The 17,933-nt window shown below is 42.0% G+C and overlaps 2 protein-coding genes across 6 annotated transcripts; one reads left to right on the forward strand and one right to left on the reverse strand.

Moving 5' to 3' along the window:
- The first annotated feature begins 1,531 nt into the window (after positions 1–1,531).
- On the forward strand, positions 1,532–7,841 carry LOC118084008 (heat shock transcription factor, Y-linked-like). The gene is made up of 2 exons (XM_035113219.3): positions 1,532–2,095; positions 5,043–7,841. Exons 1-2 carry the CDS (start codon positions 1,532–1,534, stop codon positions 5,820–5,822), a joined length of 1,344 nt encoding a protein of 447 aa, XP_034969110.1. The 3' UTR covers positions 5,823–7,841.
- Positions 7,842–8,183: 342 nt separating this feature from the next.
- Positions 8,184–15,223, reverse strand: LOC118084559 (protein EOLA1). Of its 5 annotated transcripts, none has more exons than XM_088664450.1 (4): positions 15,082–15,211; positions 14,725–14,812; positions 11,149–11,432; positions 8,184–9,465 (listed from the first exon to the last, which is right to left on the reverse strand). In XM_088664450.1, exons 3-4 carry the CDS (start codon positions 11,399–11,401, stop codon positions 9,242–9,244), a joined length of 477 nt encoding a protein of 158 aa, XP_088520576.1. In that variant the 5' UTR covers positions 11,402–11,432; positions 14,725–14,812; positions 15,082–15,211; the 3' UTR covers positions 8,184–9,241. The 5 variants fall into 5 exon arrangements, with proteins under 5 accessions (XP_088520576.1, XP_088520577.1, XP_034970085.2 ...); XM_088664451.1 differs by lacking the exon at positions 15,082–15,211 and adding an exon at positions 14,922–15,051; XM_035114194.3 differs by lacking the exon at positions 14,725–14,812 and having other exon boundaries at positions 15,082–15,223.
- Positions 15,224–17,933: the final 2,710 nt, after the last annotated feature.

Consider the following 17,933-nt stretch of genomic DNA (forward strand, 5'->3'; position numbering starts at 1 on the left):
CATGATAATGTACCTTATTCTGTTTGTAGAATTCCTCATTTTTAAAGGAAGAAAATTACATGACAGGATTCATTTATAAGCCATTTCATGATGACATGGGCATTCACTAGATTTACCATTTAGGTTCTAAACGACAACAATAGCAAAAATCGACTTAAGAAGTCCTATTGTGCTCGGTTCAAAAACTGAGCAGAAAGCAAAAACTTAGTGGTTCTGTTCTATAAACACTTGCAGAAGACTTCTGGCAGGGCAGTGCCACAATTTTTCAAGGGGTATTAGAATATTCAGATTATAATATCAAAAACAATGGATAAAGACACAGTCATGTGATGAACACTAACAGATCTTTAAAGGAGCTTTGTGAAAGAATCTTTAGCTACATGGAAGAGTTTCCTTGCATTTAGGGTCACTTTTTCATGCTCCATTCTTCAGCTAGGTTGGAAAGAGCCCTTCCATGTATAGAAGGACACCTTTTAACCCAAGCCACTTTTTCTGTTGCTGTACAACAAAGTTGCTTGAAATTCGGCATAAAACTTCCTTTGTGTGAAAAAGGAATGGTTTATTCACAATGATAGAAAATCAGTGTCGGCAGGGCTTGTACTGGAATAGCAAATGAGAAGCTGCTGCCTGCTTATTCACAAGCTGAACTGGAACAGATTTCCTCTTCACCAGGTGACAAATTTTAAGCACATGTAACCACATTTGCATATTTCTCTTAAAGCTATGGACTTAACCAAGGTTCAGTATGCATCTACTGTAGTGTTTAACCTTAGTGTATGTATTAGGCAAATTGTATTAGCTGAAGGGAGTGGAGACTTGAGTAGTGTTTTGTCTCTACATCTAAATTGTTAATGAACTTTTGCTTGTGAATGAGGATGTACAATTATGCTCACAGAGCAACAAGGGGGATCTAGCAAGTCAAACATGCTTCCTCTTCTGTAAGAGCAGAAAGGGTGGGTTCTTAGCTTTCTGTTCCTTACTATAAAATTACAGAGTGAAAATTGGCCTAGAATAACTCCAGTTTCTGGGGTTATTGTACCCCAGATTTTGTTCTGAACTGTGTTACATGCAGTGGTGGTATTGACACAATTCACTTTTCTTAAGAGAATGCACGGTGGGTTTTTTTTTATAGCATTCATGCAACACCTCGAGTAAAACCACCTTTATCCAAGTGCAGGAAATTACACAAACAAATTTTCTTTTTTTAAAAAAAGAAGTATGATCTTACTTGTGTCCTCTCTCTTGGAATTAAAGTGCAGTGGGTATGTGATGCTTTTATGGTGCGTATTTTAAGGCAAATATTTGATAGGCTTTGTCCTAATTTCCCTTGTTCAGTGAAGATGCATAAATACTGTTCAGTCATTATGAAATCGTTCGCTAGGAAACCAGAGTTCATTTTGTGATGTCACACCTGCACAAGATAGGTCTCATTGTGATGTTCTAGAACTCCCTATTGAAGCTCCCTACAAGCTAGCATCATTTTTAATAGGCCTGCTGCTGCCTTATCAGCATGGTTTGACTAATAGTATAAATGGCTACAGCTGAAAAAAATTACCAGAATGAGAAGAGAGAAATGGACATGGACCTTCCTGCTGCACAGACTCAACACTTTTCAGCTGAAGATGAAATAGTTCATTCTGCAATATCAATTTCATCTACTCCGTTGCATGATAAAACTGCAGCTGGTGACACTGCCTTGAGGTCTATGATAGAAGAAAATGCTTTTCAGGCTTTGAATGATGGACCCTGGGCAAAAAGACCACGGCTTACTCTCTGTGATGATGGTTCTCTTGAAGACAATGATTTCCTATCCCTCACCTTCCCAAAGAAGCTTTGGAAAATTGTTGAAAGTGATCAGTTTAAGTCACTGTGGTGGGATGATGATGGGAATTGTGTAGTGATAGATGAAGAGCTTTTTAAAAAGGAAGTTCTAGAGAGGAAAGGACCACTGCGCATTTTTGAAACTGACTGTATGAAAAGCTTCATTCGTCAGCTCAATCTCTATGGCTTTAGCAAGATGAGGCAGAATTTTCAAAGGTCTGCCTCCCTTGTCGAATTTTTAGCTGAAGAAAAAGCTGCTTATGCATTTAGCAAGGTAAGAGCATGGTGTGGTTTTCAAAAGGTAGACATTGCTCAAAGCTTGCTTTTAATACTGTGCAAGATCAGTCATTCTCCAGAAAAGGGGAAAAAAGCAACACAGAATGGAAACAGGTACTTAAGAGAACGTGGAAAAATAGTGGATATTGAGCTGCTTCAAGGCCAGGACACAAGTGAGAATGTACAGTATATAGTGTTAGTAATTTGGTTAATCCAGAAAGTCGCTAATGTTTCCCCATTTCCCAAATAGAACACAATAATGCCTACTTAGAAGCTCTTACCAGTACCTCCTTTTCTTTTTAAGCTGCTAAACATATTTGAAAAGAAGGGGTTAATTTAATTGTCATGTGAATTAGATAAATTCATTCAACATGGGACTGACAAATCCAAAATAATCAGCTAAAAAGCATCCTCACTCTATGCCACTCACAATGAACAATGATACAGTTCATTCTGTATCTGCTCTTAATTCTCACAAGCTCTCCAAGGCATCTGAGTGATGTTCTGCCAAGGCCGCTTGTGATTCATTATGGCAGCTGCTTAAAAGCTGACTCCAACTTTTGCTGTGACAAGAGGCTTTTTCTGGATAAATTGGAAAAGTATACTTCATATTGTACTTTGCAATTATGGACTGCAACTTGCACAGAAAAAAATGGCTGGCTGGCTATTGTATATTGCAGTTAGTGTAAGGACACAACTCTAGTTGGTTAGAGCATGGTGCTGATAATAAAAAGGTTACAGGTTTGATCCCCAAACGGGCCACCTGCATATTCCTGCATTGCATCTACAATTCTATTATTCCATTGCAATCCTTAATGTTATATTTCTTAAATATAGTTTACTTCCCTGAAGTTTTGCACTACCTCATTTAAAGATTACCAGGTCATTATTTTCATTTTTGAAGTCAAATTTGGATGTAGCCAGTCAAGTACCTCTGTAGATGTGAACACTGAGGCACATTAAATATAAATAGAATGAAAGCTAGTTCTGTAAAGGCTCTTGTGATGGGAAGGCATGTTCAGAATCTCAAAATACATGTAGGAGGTGGCCTCATAGAATTCCATGAAGAGGTGAATGTTGATTACTAAATCAACTAAGCAAAATAATTGAAAGGCTTGATAAAGGGGGAGGGAAACTATGTGATACAATATCCGGAAGGAAGAGCTATTCACGCAAATGGAAATTGCTCAGGAATGTCATCATAAGGTTAGTGCCTCTTCAGTGTGAATACTAAATATAGCAGCAAAACACATTCTGTGTGAGCTTAATGCTGTGCACAGACTACACAAAACAGCAGATTATTTAGATTGGATAAATGGAAGTTATATCAGTGATTTCAGATCTACATACTGTCTCTTAAAAGTTAAAACACCTCTAAACCATTTATTACAGCAAGAAAGATTTACAACAGAATCCTATGGGTGTCTGTTGAGACTTATCCCCAGTTAAATGTGCATAGGATGCAGTTTACGTACATATCTCTCACTGAAACCAATGGGATGTAAAGGTAAAGGGACCCCTGACTATCAGGTCCAGTCGTAACCGACTCTGCAGTTGCAGCACTCATCTCATGTTATTGGCCGAGGGAGCCAATGACAGCTTCCAGGTCATGTGGCCAGCATGACAAAGCCGCTTCTGGCGAACCAGAGTAGCGCACAGAAACGCCGTTTACCTATTGAGTTAAAAAGGGGGAATAATAAATATGGCATTTATCCAAATTGACAACCAAGCATCTTGAACCTTTCATATGTCTAAAGAAAGACACTTTTTGCCAGTAACCGCCAGTCCTTGTTTTAGGAATGTTCTAGGCACTTCATCTTCAGATAAATTGATCCTAAAGGTGTCCCTACATGGGCCAACAAAAATTATCTAGTTTTGCAACTGTTTCCCCAAACAGATAAAAAGTTCTTAGTGCAGAAGGCATGTGGGATACATGACCAGGTGTTTTCTATTATGCTCTTGTCTAGTATAAAGGCTCCAATTTAGTTGCAAACAATAAAAATGGTTTATTTGCTACAGCAACCAACTAATATGTGCACTTGTTCAAGAATTTTATGAAGTGGTGGCTGGTGCCCATTGGAATGTGGTAGGGTGGAAAGCAGGGAGACCAATGGTAAGTGGAGTCAGAGCCAACTATTCCTAGTTTTGTTCCCATCTTCCTCCCTGCTGAGTTCTGCAAGGACAACATTGACACTAAGAAGGAGAAAACTGGGCTGGTGGGGGAGGACCGAGGACAGAGTAGAGTTAGTAGGGCCATGCCTATTACCCCTAATGGGGCCACAGGCCACAGATTCCCTATGACATTAATCCCTAGCATCCTACTTTTGGGGCAGGACCCTAATCTGAAAAACCTTTTTTTTAAAAAAAAAAATGTCCAGTAGCATCTTAGAGACCAAATAAGTTTGTTCTGGGTATAAGTTTTCATGTGCATGCAAACTTAGTGGGTCTCTAAGGTGCTACTGGACATTTTTTTAAAAATATTTCGACTGCGTCAGACCAACATGGCTACCTACCTGAAATTGAAAAACCTATATTCTGGATTTTAAGTCTAGATTCTTCAGAACAATACATCCACTCCCTTTGTAGTTTCTGAGCTCATAGTGCATTTAACAATGTCTGTACTCAAGTTTTGAAAATATATCACTTAGCTACTGTTTCCTTTTATTAAGCCTCCCAAAGACATTATGCTGACAACACGTGCACCGCCAAATTCCTTCCTCCCGCTTTGTAGCAAACTCTATGCCAGTTTCCACCAACTCAGTTCATAATTATAAGATTACAGAACTGATTCAATAGAGATGTAGGATGTAGAACCCCACATTTCAGAGCCATTGTGTGACAACTGAAACATACACAATGGAGACTGTCATTTTGCATTGCTTCGTTGTTGCATTTCTCTTTGAAACCTTATGTTAACTTCATCTCTTCCTCTGTTTTTATTCTAGTTACAGTTCTACCACAACCCAAATTTTAAGAGAGGCTGTCCTCACCTTCTTGCAAGGTGCAAGAGAAGAGTTGGGATCAAAAACACACCACCTATTGCTTTCTCCTTAGATGAGGACTTCAGTGAAAGCTGCTTGAAGAGCAGGTCAAGAAGCCCAGAAGGTCAAACTACTCTGGGACCTGCTACTAGAGAAAGTAACTTCCTTGCAGCTTCCCCAAAGGACAAAATGCACAAAGCTGGACTCCGAAAACCTACTATGCCAAAGGGCCTTGCTGGAGCAGCAGCCCGGCTGAGAAGTGGATACACTGCTTCCCCTCCAACCCCTCTGAGGTCCTCTGAACAGGCAGCCCCGGAGGACAATGACAGCAAAGTAAACCAGCTAGCTCCTTTCCATCTGCCCCAGCACACCAATCATGCTCGAGTCAACACACATGAGATAGACTCGACCACCACCACATCTGCTACCTCTTTGTATCATGTCATACCTCCTGTACCCAACAACCCCTTTGCACCGGTGATGGGGTTGCCAGCCTTCCCAACCATGTACCCAGACTTATCAGCCATGCAGGCTCATTGGGCTAGTTTACTCCCGTTTTGTAACCCATGGTTTTCCATGCCTATGATAGCAGCGGCTTCTGCCATTTCCATGTCAAGATCTTCCCATCATCATCGAACTCCTTCATATCACCATTGCCCTAATTGCAACTGTGCTTCAAATGCTACTTCTGCTTCCAAAGGAGTTGGACCCAAAGCGACAGACTACAGTGGTTACCATCGATGAAACAGAGGGCAGACTGGAGGAGAAAAAACAACCCCACCCCTTTTTAAAATAGAGAAAATCAGAATGACGTGGACTGAAGAATAAAACCTCTTTCTTTCCTTTCCTCCTGTCTTGTCTACCTAGGTTAACTTTTCATATTTCATCCTAGAGGGATTAGGAGTAACTTGCTTCCTACGATGGTCTAATTGTGTGAAGTGTAGACTTTAAAAGGGGGCTAGTAGGATAATAGTAAATTTTATTTGGGTTGCCAGCTTTTTGCTGTTCCTGCAGATGAAAACTGTGATGCACATTTACTTGGGAGTTTTCTCTGTCATCCAATGGGAGTATTTTGAAGCAAGTGGATTGCCACCAGAAGGAATGCATTTGCTGAACTATACAGCCCAAGCAAAATACCTCATGTTTTATGATGGCATGAGAAAACACGTGGCCGAGATGGTTTCGAAAACTAGCTTGAAGTTCTAAAAATGAGTGAGTAGCATTATATCCTAAGAAGGAATGGCTTTGCCAGGGATACTTAACACACACACATATTTCAGGAGAGGGCAGATTTTGATGGAGACACTTGAATTATCTCTCATTCAACACTGTCCTTTGTAAACCTTTCACGTTTTGTTTGATATGCAATCAAAAACAAAAAAGGGTAAGTTTTCAGTAAGCAACTTCTACACTATAATAAAGTACAGTGGTACCTCTACTTACAAATTTAATGCATTCCGAACGCACAGGTTTTGATGGCATGCTTATTTATGGTATGAAAAAGCAAAAATATATAAAGGGTTTCACAACCATATAATGAGATCACTGTTCAAAGTGTGGGGGAAATGCCGGTATAAAGATTTATTAGAACCTAAGACATCTTGGAGGGACGCGGGTGGCGCTGTGGGTTAAACCACAGAGCCTAGGGCTTGCCGATCAGAAGATCAGCGGTTTGAATCCCCACGACAGGGTGAGCTCCTGTTGCTTGGTCCCAGCTCCTGCAACCTAGCAGTTTGAAAGCACATCAAAGTGCAAGTAGATAAATGGGTACCACTCCAGCAGGAAGGTAAACGACGTTTCCGTGCGCTGCTCTGGTTCACCAGAAGTGGCTTAGTCATGCTGGCCACTTGACCCAGAAGCTGTACGCCAGCTCCCTCAGCCAGTAAAGCGAGATGAGCGCCGCAACCCCAGAGTCATCCGCGACTGGACCTAATAGTCCTTTACCTTTACCTTTAAGACACCTTGGTGGTTATCACCTATTGAGGCATTGCCACTTAAAACATTGGGAAAAAAGGAGAGAATGGCCAACACATAGAGACTTATTAGTAGAAGAGGGGAAACTAAAATTGAAAAAATATGAAGAAATAAAGGTTCTTCAAAGTTGGTTGCACCATAGACAGCTAAAGGATATCTTCAAAGAGGACAATAAAGGTTTTTCATATTCAGTTTCCAAATTCCAAAAGGAAGTGCTAGAAGAAAATTCGAAACTATTAAAAAAGGCATATAATATCCTTTTGGAGTGGGAAACTAAAGATGAAGAATTAAAATCGGTAATGATAAAATGGGCACAAGATATAGGTATACAATTTGAAGATCAGATAAACTTGTGGAAAGTAAATTTGAAATTTACGGATTGTGTATTGCTGAGAATTACATGAAGATGATGTATAGATGGTGCCTATTATTAGCCAAATTGGCAAAAATGTATAAAAATGAAAAGAAAGAGTGCTGGAGGTGCAAGGCTGAAGGTACTTTTTATTATATGTGGTGGGATTGTAAAAATGTAAAGCTGTATTGGGAAATGATATATAATGAATTGAAGAAAATGTTGAAAATAACATTTGTTAAACAACCAGAAGCCTTCCTGTTAGGCATTTTAGGTCAAGATCTGCCGAAAGAGAAGAGGACACTATTTATGTATGCTACTACGGTGGCGAGAATTCTGATAGCACAAAAGTGGAAGACTGGAGAAATGCCAACTAAAGAACAATGGGAAGAGAAATTGATGAACTATGCAGAACTGGGAAAATTGACAGACAGACAGACAACAGTGACTTTGAAAAAGAGTGGGAACGATTTAAAATATACTTGCAGAAACAAAGGAAGACTATTGACTTGATGGCAGGATTTAACTAAACACTCACATCCTTATTAATAAGTAACATTTGAAACGATAAAGAAATAATATAGTGGATCTTTAGGAAACAGCAGTATATAATAAGGGGGAAACAAACCAGAAGTGGAAGTTGGGGGAAGCCCAGGAGGGGAGGGGAGAGGTGATGTAATATAAATGTTATTGATATGAGATGTATGTAATGATAGAAAAAGAAAAGTGAATAAAAAAGGAAAAAAATAATTTTAAAAAGTGTTTAATATTCCATAATGTGCAGGTAAATGATGATAATAGTGTTTATTTATACCCCTCTTTCCCCCCGATGGAACTTAAGCTGGTTTACAGATAAAAACAAGAACCACTAAAAACACGAAAATTATTAAAATACAATTAAACAATGATAGAATTAAAACTACATACATATTTAATACCTGTTTGAAACATGCCAATAATTACAGTAAAAACAGCATGGCACCAGCCCTTTCATTAAAAGCAGTCAGTTTCCCAAAGCCTGTTGGAACAAAAAAGTCTTCCATCTGTTGGCAGAAGGACAGCAAGGAGGGAGCCAGTCTAGCTTCTCTAGGAAGGGAGTTCCAAAGTCTGGGAGCAGCCACCAAGAAGGCCCTCCACCACATCCCCTCCAAGCATGTCTGTGAAGGTGGCAGAACAAAGAGAAACGTCTCCCATGAAGATCTCAACATCTGGGCAGGTTTGCGCGGGAGGATATGGTCTTTCAGATACAGGTGAAACTCGGAAAATTAGAATATTGTTGAAAAGTACATTTATTTCAGTAATGCAACTTTATTTTTTTTATTTTTATTTTAGTTTTTACAAATGCTTTCTTTTGGAAATTCCACAGTAATAAAACAAATAGTTACAATAATACAAAAATAAACATCGCTATTACATTTCATTAATTACATTCCATTTATAATTGACCTGCCTAACGACAAATAATTACAATTACAACAAATAAAGGCTTGACATATCTTGCTTTGCACGTCATGCATTTATCTCATATATTGGTTTCACCTTTTAAGTTGCATTACTGAAATAAATGCACTTTTCAACGATATTCTAATTTTCCGAGTTTCACCTGTAGCTTGGACCTAAGATGGGTCATTCACAATAATCCACATCTAAGAAGCTTCAACAAAGCATAGTTTTACTGGTGACGCCAACTATTCCATTGTTGCAAGAGTGATCACACCAAGGTATCAGGCACTTGCTCACTTTATAATAGTGGTCTATATTAAGGTCAGTAGAAGAAAATTATTCCATTTTAGTAGCTTGGAAAATGTAGAGTTAAGGGACCATAAAGAAAAAATATTCAGGAGTAGTCCAAAGAAGGAATTAGTTCCTCTGGGATGTCCACCTGCCATACATCTTTGCGTCCTCGTGTAGGAATAGGTTCCAACAACCATCTGGGGTTTGAAATAACTGTCAGGTATTTCTGCTCCAGGCCAGAGAGGATAGCTTTATTTTCTAGTAACAAAATGTCTTCAGAAGGCAAGAGTTCTGGGCACTGTGATGTCTCCCCAATGTCAATTAGTCCTGTATTTGAAACACAATATATATATATAAATGTAAAAAGGACATGTGGGTGTGTTTCCACTCTTCACCAAAACTGCTTGACCGATTGAGGTGAAATTTTGACACAACATCACATGTGAATGTCCGAAGGATATAGGAAAGTTTGCTAAGACAGATGTCACACCTCCGCCAGGTAACCCCCCCCCAAAAAAAACCTGTTCCAGAACGCACCACTCAGCCAAAAGTGCATGCTGGGAAAAGAACCAGGTTGCAACCCATCGCCCTCTAGCGGTGGCTACACTGGTACTGCACCTATAAAACCTTCCCTCTCAACAGCACCTTGGCTCCCATTTACATACTAGACCAAAGCCTTTACAGACTAGGCCGAATGGGGGTACTGACTTGCCTGGGTGGGGGTTGGGACACGGTGGGACCAGTTACAGGGATGAGCCGCGGGTGGGGTGGGGGGCTACGTCATGGATTGGCACAGGGTGGGGGAAATCACAGGGATGAGCCACAGCAACGCATGGCAGGGCCAGCTAGTATTGCTATAATTTTCTTCCTAAAAAATAATGAAATTTCTGGCCTGTTTATTTTTATTTGCAGGACTTTATCCTGCCCTTCAGTTTGAAGCATTTGGGGCAGTTTACAGAATGTAATAAAATACAGTAATAAGACAAAGAAGAATACAATGCTTAATGACAGCATCAAACATTATAAAGTCAGCAGAGATAAAAGAGATTTAAAAGATCTGGGTGGGCAGACTTCTCCTGGAACCTAAATGATAACGACGCCACAGGAGCCTTCCCAGGGAGCAAACTCCATAAATGGAACCGTACAGCTGGAAAAGTTGCTTGCTTTCACAATAAGCAGATACCCAATAGGCTAACAGATGGGGGAATTGGTATTTGTGGTATAGCTCCAGCTCTCTCACGCATTTCCCCTTGCTTTGTGACATTCCCCCAGTGCTTCCTTTCCCCTCTTTAACCCATTTACTGGTTTGTATGAGGGGAGTATAGAAACTATTGGTCCTCTTTGTATCCTACTAGAAACGGTACTTCCAGCCAGAGCCTTTGTAGAAAGCTTATGAAATATATTATAACAAAAATATGACCAAAAATAACATGAGCTAACAAAAATCACTTAAACGGCTATAGTCTATGGCAGGCATCCCCAAACTGCGGCCCTCCAGATGTTTTGGCCTACAACTCCCATGATCCCTAGCTAACAGGACCAGTGGTCGGGGAAGATGGGAACTGTAGTCCAAAACATCTGGAGGGTCGAAGTTTGGGGGTGCCTGGTCTATGGCATACATTCCAAGTATAGTCAACTGTTAAAGTGCAAAAGTTCACTTTGAAATCCTATATAGTGTTAGGTGATTGTACAATGAACGCTCATGGATATGATGTTTAAAGCAAAGTTCCCCAGTTGTCCTCGTCTATCCATATAGGAGTTCTGTCTGTCTATATAGGATTTCAAAGTGAACTTTTGCACTTTAAGAGTTTACTATACTTGGAATGTATGCCATAGGCTATAGCCATTTAAGGATATACTTTCCCAGATGTACTTTCACCATCCTCAGGATAGAATATGAGCAGATTCTTTAGACTGGGGTGGGCAGAAGTATAATAATTATAATAATACTCTACAAAGTCAGCATTTCATGTCTACTGGAAGTATAAAAGCTGAGTCATTGTCACTTACCTGCCACAACACCTCTTCCAAACCTTTCACCTGCATCCAATAGTTCTTCAATTTGAGTCACTGTCATGCCAAGCCTGTTTGTGAGGATGTCTTTCCAGGCTTTGTCGTCCCAGTCTTTAAAAGCAATGTGGACAGCAATGGTACAGGACTCGTACTGGGCCAGCAATGGTCGCCAACGGGTCTCTATTGTTTTTACTTCATTTAAAACCAACCCAGCATAAGGTTGCCGGAAGGAAAGGCAGGGAAACTTCATACTTCTTTAGTTCAGTCCTTTCTTGCATCACCTTTAATTTTCAAACAAACAATTTAAAACCAGAATGAGGAACACATATTCTCTCTTGGCAAGTGTTCAGGGCTTGCATGAATCTGCCTGCCAAATTCCAAAAATGAGGGGTGCTTAAAAGTTTCAACACGACTGCGGAATTCAGTTGAATTAATATACCGTAATTTAGTTTTGTATGTAAAATGAGTGTAAAATTGCTTAGAAAACATTAAAAATTGAAATTATTCAGTTTCCGAAAGCAGTTTATGGGCTTCTTCTTCCATTGTAGGTTTACCAAGGGAAATGTTCTCTAAATCACAAAAATAAAAGAGCATTTGGACTCCTCACTCCCAAAAACATGTTTTCAAGACCACTTCTCACTGAGGACATTTGCAAAAGCTATGTCTCACCTGCTAAAATGGCGTGCCCTCAGTGACGCCACAGAGATCCTCAACTACTGCATGAATCATCTTCTTTTTATTTTACACAGCACAGTATTTCAAATAACTGTCATTCCAGCCCACCTTGGCTTGTGAAACAGACCATAACAATACATTTCAGTAACACCATTTCAATAATCCATAAACAGACCCAGCAGAACCCCCTCCCTGCAGCATATTTCATCAAATAGGCCATTATCCAGCTAATCATAATCCATCAAGTTTTAGCTTAGCACCAAAAAGATGTTTTATGATGATGCCAGGTGGACCCCTAAATAAATTTGTTAAAGTGGTCCTAGATTCTTCATTCTTTTAGCAGCTTCAGGTGTTTTAATAAGACATTAGTACTAATAGGGGGTCTTGCTTCTGAATAATCACACATAGGATCACATTCTACACCTAACTATTTTAATGCCTGAAAAACAGAACCTTTTCCAATAAAGCCCAGCAATGGTACTTTTTATAAGATGCTACTGTTTCTTTTTATTTTTTGTGATTGTAATTTTAAAGTTGCTTTTAACGCTGTATTTTAAATGGCTGCAACCCAGCCCAGGGCCTTAGAGCGAAGGGTGGTTAACAAATTAAAATAATAATAATAAAATTAATAAATAGAAATGGACACGGGGTAAACTTGGTGCTCAGGTTTCCAAAAGAAACGTATTGTGGGTGTCTTCAAGCGACTTCCGATTTGCCCGGCTTCCTCACCTAGGGATTAGCCCTCCTCCCTGAATCTTGATGTGCCAGGACTGGCTGCAGTTACCGAAGAAAAAGTGCTCAGGAGCACTCTTGCTTGCAATATTTTCATGAGTCCGAGATGAAGCTGGGCAGAGGGAGGGAAATCATGCAAAGAAGGACGGCCCTTTATTTTATTTTTTTACTTTTTACATTTATATGCCACCTCCTGCAAGGTCACAATGGCCTGTATGGTTCTCCCCACCCACTCCCAACAATAACCTTGCAAGGTGGACTGAGATACTGGCCCAAGGTCACCTCAGCTCCTATCAGACCTGGAACCCTCAGTTTCAGTTTCAGTTAGGAAGTTGCAAGTTTAAGTTGCAAAGTTTAAAGACCTTTTTTAAAAAAATAAGGGAAAACAAAAAAGTCACAGAAACGGGCTATGATTTCAAGTTCTCCATAAATTATCTGGGAAATTCTAAAGCTTGTCCCCTTTTTTGTGAGGTTGACCCTAATACTGTAAAGGTTATTACCCAACTGTGGAGCTTGGTATATTCTTCTTATAGACATACCGGTAGCTATGGTTTGCTTTTTATAATATGCATCTTTCTGCAGGAATATTTATTTTTGGTTGGTTGGTTGAAGGGGACACTGGGGTGCTGCTTCTCTTTTTTAAAAGAAATGTTATAAGATCCGGCACCACAAAGCCATCACAAGGCACTAGCCAAAAGCAGGCTTACTACCGTAATGGGACGGGCGCTTGTACCTTAACAGCAGCAGCACAATACGAAATTTAGGTGAAGCACGTACAGGCTGGGAAACCTCCGCCTCCACCTGTTTTTTGTTTGGTGTGTGTGTGGTTATTGTCATTATGCACTTGGTAAAGGTGCATTAAGTTCTATTTAAGGAAAAGAGGAGGAAAGCTATCTGAATTAAAGAACCTTTTAATGAGGGTGAAAGAGGAGAGCGCAAAATATGGTCTGCTGAAGTTCAACATCAAAAAAACCAAGATCATGGCCACTGGTCCCATCACCTCCTGGCAAATAGAAGGGGAAGAAATGGAGGCAGTGAGAGATTTTACTTTCTTGGGCTCCTTGATCACTGCAGATGGTGACAGCAGTCACGAAATTAAAAGATGCCTGCTTCTTCGGAGAAAAGCAATGACAAACCTAGACAGCATCTTAAAAAGCAGAGACATCACCTTGCCTACAAAGGTCCGTATAGTTAAAGCTATGGTTTTCCCAGTAGTGATGTCTGGAAGTGAGAGCTGGACCATAAAGAAGGCTGATCGTCGAAGAATTGATGCTTTTGAATTATGGTGCTGGAGGAGACTCTTGAGAGTCCCATGGACTGCAAGAAGATCAAACCTATCCATTCTGAAGGAAATCAGCCCTGAGTGCTCACTGGAAGGACAGATCCTGAAGCTGAGGCTCCAATACTTTGGCCTCCTCATGAGGAGAGAAGAATCCTTGGAAAAGACCCTGATGTTGGGAAAGATGGAGGGCACAAGGAGAAGGGGACGACAGAGCACGAGATGGTTGGACAGTGTTCTCGAAGCTACGAACATGAGTTTGACCAAACTGCGGGAGGCAGTGCAAGACAGGAGTGCCTGGCGTGCTATGGTCCATGGGGTCACGAAGAGTCGGACACGACTAAACAACAAAGCTCTCCCGCATGCGCAGAGCCTTATCTGCCTCACCCGGGACTCACACTTCAGACCGTACCATTAGCAGATCATGGTGCGGGGGATGCCCGGTCTTTCCCCAACCATTATTCTCGACCTTTTTCGCCCCTGGAAGCTTTGTTTTAAAGCTGTGGTAACACTACAGTACTAGTCTTTGCTTCAGTTCCTCGTTTCGCTTTGGCCTCCCCTACCCATTTCCGGACGTTGGTACATTCCTCTCCCAGCAGATCTTGTGGCTGGCCAAGACCACCTCACTTCGACCCCCCCCCCTCCGTCGCGACTCCCAAGCCTACAGCAAGGCGAGGGAAGGGGGAGAGCGGCAGCAGCTGCTTTGCCGCTCTGCTGCTCGCTGGCTTTGGGGGAGTCGCGACGGGGGGGGGGGGTCCTGCGCCAAATGGTACTCCCCCCCTTCAGCTTGGCACCCGTTGCTACTAAGCCCCTGATCTAATCCAACCCCCTGCAATGCATGAATCGTGTTTTGAAACCTCCCGAGGGGAATTTAGCTTCCTGCTTACCTAGCAGATTTGCTGCTGCTTGTTCGTGCCCCCGGTGCGCTCACTGGCCACCATAGCTGCCAAGTTTTCCCTTTTCCCACGAGGAAGCCTATTCAGCATAAGGGAAAATCCCTTAAAAAAAGGGATAACTTGGCCACCCCCCACCCCTCCGAACCAGGCCGGAATCCTGAGGCGGGGAGTTCCGCGAGCCAACTCACCCGACGGCGCCCAGGCCTCTCTCCCGCCCTCCTTCGACCGTCCCCAATGGCGTCTATTCCTGTCCCTTCGCGCGCCCGCCAGGCCTCGCCAAGGTGGAGGATGCCCGAAGCCGCGGCCTCTCCGCCGCCCCCTGTCCGGCTTTGCGCGCACCGCCCTCACCTCCCGCCGCAGGGATGCTAGGCTCCGCCGTTCCCCAGGCTGCGAAGAGCGCAGTTTATTCCTACGATGCTCCCCTCCTTTCCTACACTGGGTCTCCTCATGAGATGAAAGTCATGGCGCCGGAAGCGCGGGCGCGCGGGGGGGGGGCGTTCTTTCCCCTGCTGCTTCGCCTCAGAGGAAATGGCGAGCAGCGCCTGGCAGGGAAGAGTTTTATTTAGCAGCATCGCTTCGCTTTAATCGGCCAGGGTGGCGTGCGAGGGGGTATTCCCCCCCTCTTCGTCTGTCCTCACAACTGCCCTGCGAGGTAGGCCAGGTTGAGAGGTTTTGTCGTCTTTCATTCCCTGCCATGTAGTTATCCCTTGCAGCCGGCCGTAGCGCCGCGACAGAGTCAGTCAGGTCGTGCATCCACAGCATGGCAACCCCCTTCCAGAGGGATACGGATTTTAAGCAATTGGGGGGGGGGGTATTTCACTGTTATATATCTGATTTAGACATCGTGCAAGTTGCTGAAATGTGACCTGCCGCCGGTATGGTAATTGTAGTGTTCTCTCTTATAACGATTAGTGATAACGTTGTTGATGATTAGTATTTATATAATGTAGGAGTGACTAACCCCTGGCACAGGTCTGATGCAGCACTCCCAGGATATATTTTTTCTGCACCCCATAAGACCCCACTGATCTTGGTGGCAAATATATTGCACCAGGTTGGGCAGATTTAAACATCTCCACCAAGCCCAGCATCCCAATTCCTGATAATTTGATGGCCAGGATGAAGTAACAACCCTTCACTTGGATAAGCTGAGGAGCTGTGTAAGAGTGTTAAAAATGGCAGCACCCAACCAGCATGAGAAGTATGGAAGTTTGGCCAAGGGTGAATCATACGTGTGTGTTTGTAGATACATATTTCTAGTACAGTGGTACCTCTACTTACGAATTTAATGCGTTCCGAACACACATTTGTAAGTCGAAAAAAATTGTAAGTCGAATCCCATAGGATGCATTGGGAGAAAAAATTTGTAAGTTGAAGCAACCCTATCTAAAAATTCGTAAGTAGAAAAAATCCTATCTAAACCGCATCCAAGATGGCGGACGGAGCTCCATTTGTAAGTAGAAAAATTTGTAAGTAGAGTTATTTGTAAGTAGAGGTACCACTGTATTGCAATCAGATAGACAGATAAGAGTTAGGGCTGACAAAGTAAAGTACTTTCCACAACACATTGAAATTCAACTTTGAAATTTACTACCACAAGATGTAGTGATGGATTTCACAAGAGAATTTGAAAAAATCATGGAGGATAAGGCTGCTAGCCACAATGGCGGCCTCCACTGATGGAGACAATATGCCTCTGAATACCAATGGCTAGTAATCACAAGCAGGAAAAGTGCTGACTATTGCATTCAGGTTCTGCTTGTGGGTTTCCCATAGGCACTTTGGCAGCCACTGTGTGAACCAAATGCTGGACTAGATGGGGGCAAGGTACTGATCCAGCCAGGGCTTTTGTTTTTTATATACATGTTTTTATTCATTTTTAGGTCAACAGAATAATACAACCAACAAATAACACTACAACATATTAGTCGACACAACATCCTACAAGAATAAAAGCTATGAATGTTCCATATGTCTGTATTGGCTTAATTCAAGAAACCATTCTACAAGCTTAAATGAGAGTGGTGGTGATCTTTTGTGGTCTTCTGTTTTCACCTAGTCTAGAAACGGTTACCAAGTGCTGTAAAAGGAAAAGTGAGCTGACTTGCCTTGAGCAACTTTCTTAGGGGCCAGCAAACACTTTTCAGCAGGGGGCTGGTCCACTGTCCCTCAGACCTTGTGGGGGGCCAGACTATATTTTGAAGGGCGGAAAATGAACAAATTCCTATGCCCCACAAATAACCCAGAGATGTATTTTAAATAAAAGGACACATTCTACTCACATAAAAACATGCTGATTCCCGGACCGTCTGCGGGCTGGATTTAGAAGGCAATTGGCATCTGGCCCCCCGGGCTTAGTTTGGGGACCCCTGGATTAGTTAATTCTTCTGTTAATGCAATTGACCAAACTGTTGTGTACCATGTGTCCAAAGCAGCACTGGCCCAATAGCTTTTGTCACCTGAGGGAAACCACAAAATGGCATTCTGCTGCTGCCAGGGAAGGAGGGGTAAGTGAAGATCTACACTGGGAGAAAGGGGGGAATAAATATCTACATTAGGGGCAAGGGTGGAGGAGACCAGCAGTGCCTCCTAGACACCAAGAGACCACTGTAGATGTGGCATGGGGGTCCAGATCCAGCCTCCCAAGGAGCGTGAAACAGCTGTTGCTTCCACCATGGCAGCAGCAGTGGGCAGTACATTCATTAATGGCCACTATGGATTCTGCCGCCTGAGGCAGTTGCCTCACCTTGTCAGCCCCGATTGAAAGTAAGACCCTCTGCATCATGCCAGGGCTTAAATGTTAAATCTGTTCTTCTTCAGGGTCCACAGCAATCTTTACAATAGCTATGTAAGACAAGTAAATATGAAGGTCTAGTAGTTAACAGAAACTCTGTTTATTTTGTGATTTGAATGTACATAGATTTGTGATATAGTATCTTAAATGTTACCTGATTCTATCTACATATGATGTGTTAAAAAAGAAGAAATTGAGTTTTTGCATACATAATTTGCTACAACAATGCAGAGTTGGAACCCAAAGGTCACCTAGCCTAACCTCCTGCAATGTAGGAATGGAAGATATGTTTCTGTCAAATCTACTCAGTACTTGATTTTTTCCTGATTAAACATCCAGGAAGATATGCCAAGATATCAAAAGTCAAAACCAGGTCAAGGTATTCAGAACTACGGTATACTATTGC

Source organism: Zootoca vivipara, chromosome Z2 (assembly GCF_965207765.1).
Source record: "Zootoca vivipara chromosome Z2, rZooViv2.hap1.1, whole genome shotgun sequence".
Classification (NCBI taxonomy): Eukaryota; Metazoa; Chordata; class Lepidosauria; order Squamata; family Lacertidae; genus Zootoca; species Zootoca vivipara.

Coding starts and splice junctions, on each gene's coding strand:
- LOC118084008 (XM_035113219.3), top strand. CDS start 1,532: ATGGCTACAGCTGAAAAAAATTACCAGAATGAGAAGAGAGAAATGGAC. Junction 2,096..5,042: donor CTGCTTATGCATTTAGCAAG/GTAAGAGCATGG, acceptor TTTTTATTCTAG/TTACAGTTCTACCACAACCC.
- LOC118084559 (XM_035114194.3), bottom strand. CDS start 11,401: ATGAAGTTTCCCTGCCTTTCCTTCCGGCAACCTTATGCTGGGTTGGTT. Junction 9,466..11,148: donor TGGAAGAGGTGTTGTGGCAG/GTAAGTGACAAT, acceptor TTTCAAATACAG/GACTAATTGACATTGGGGAG.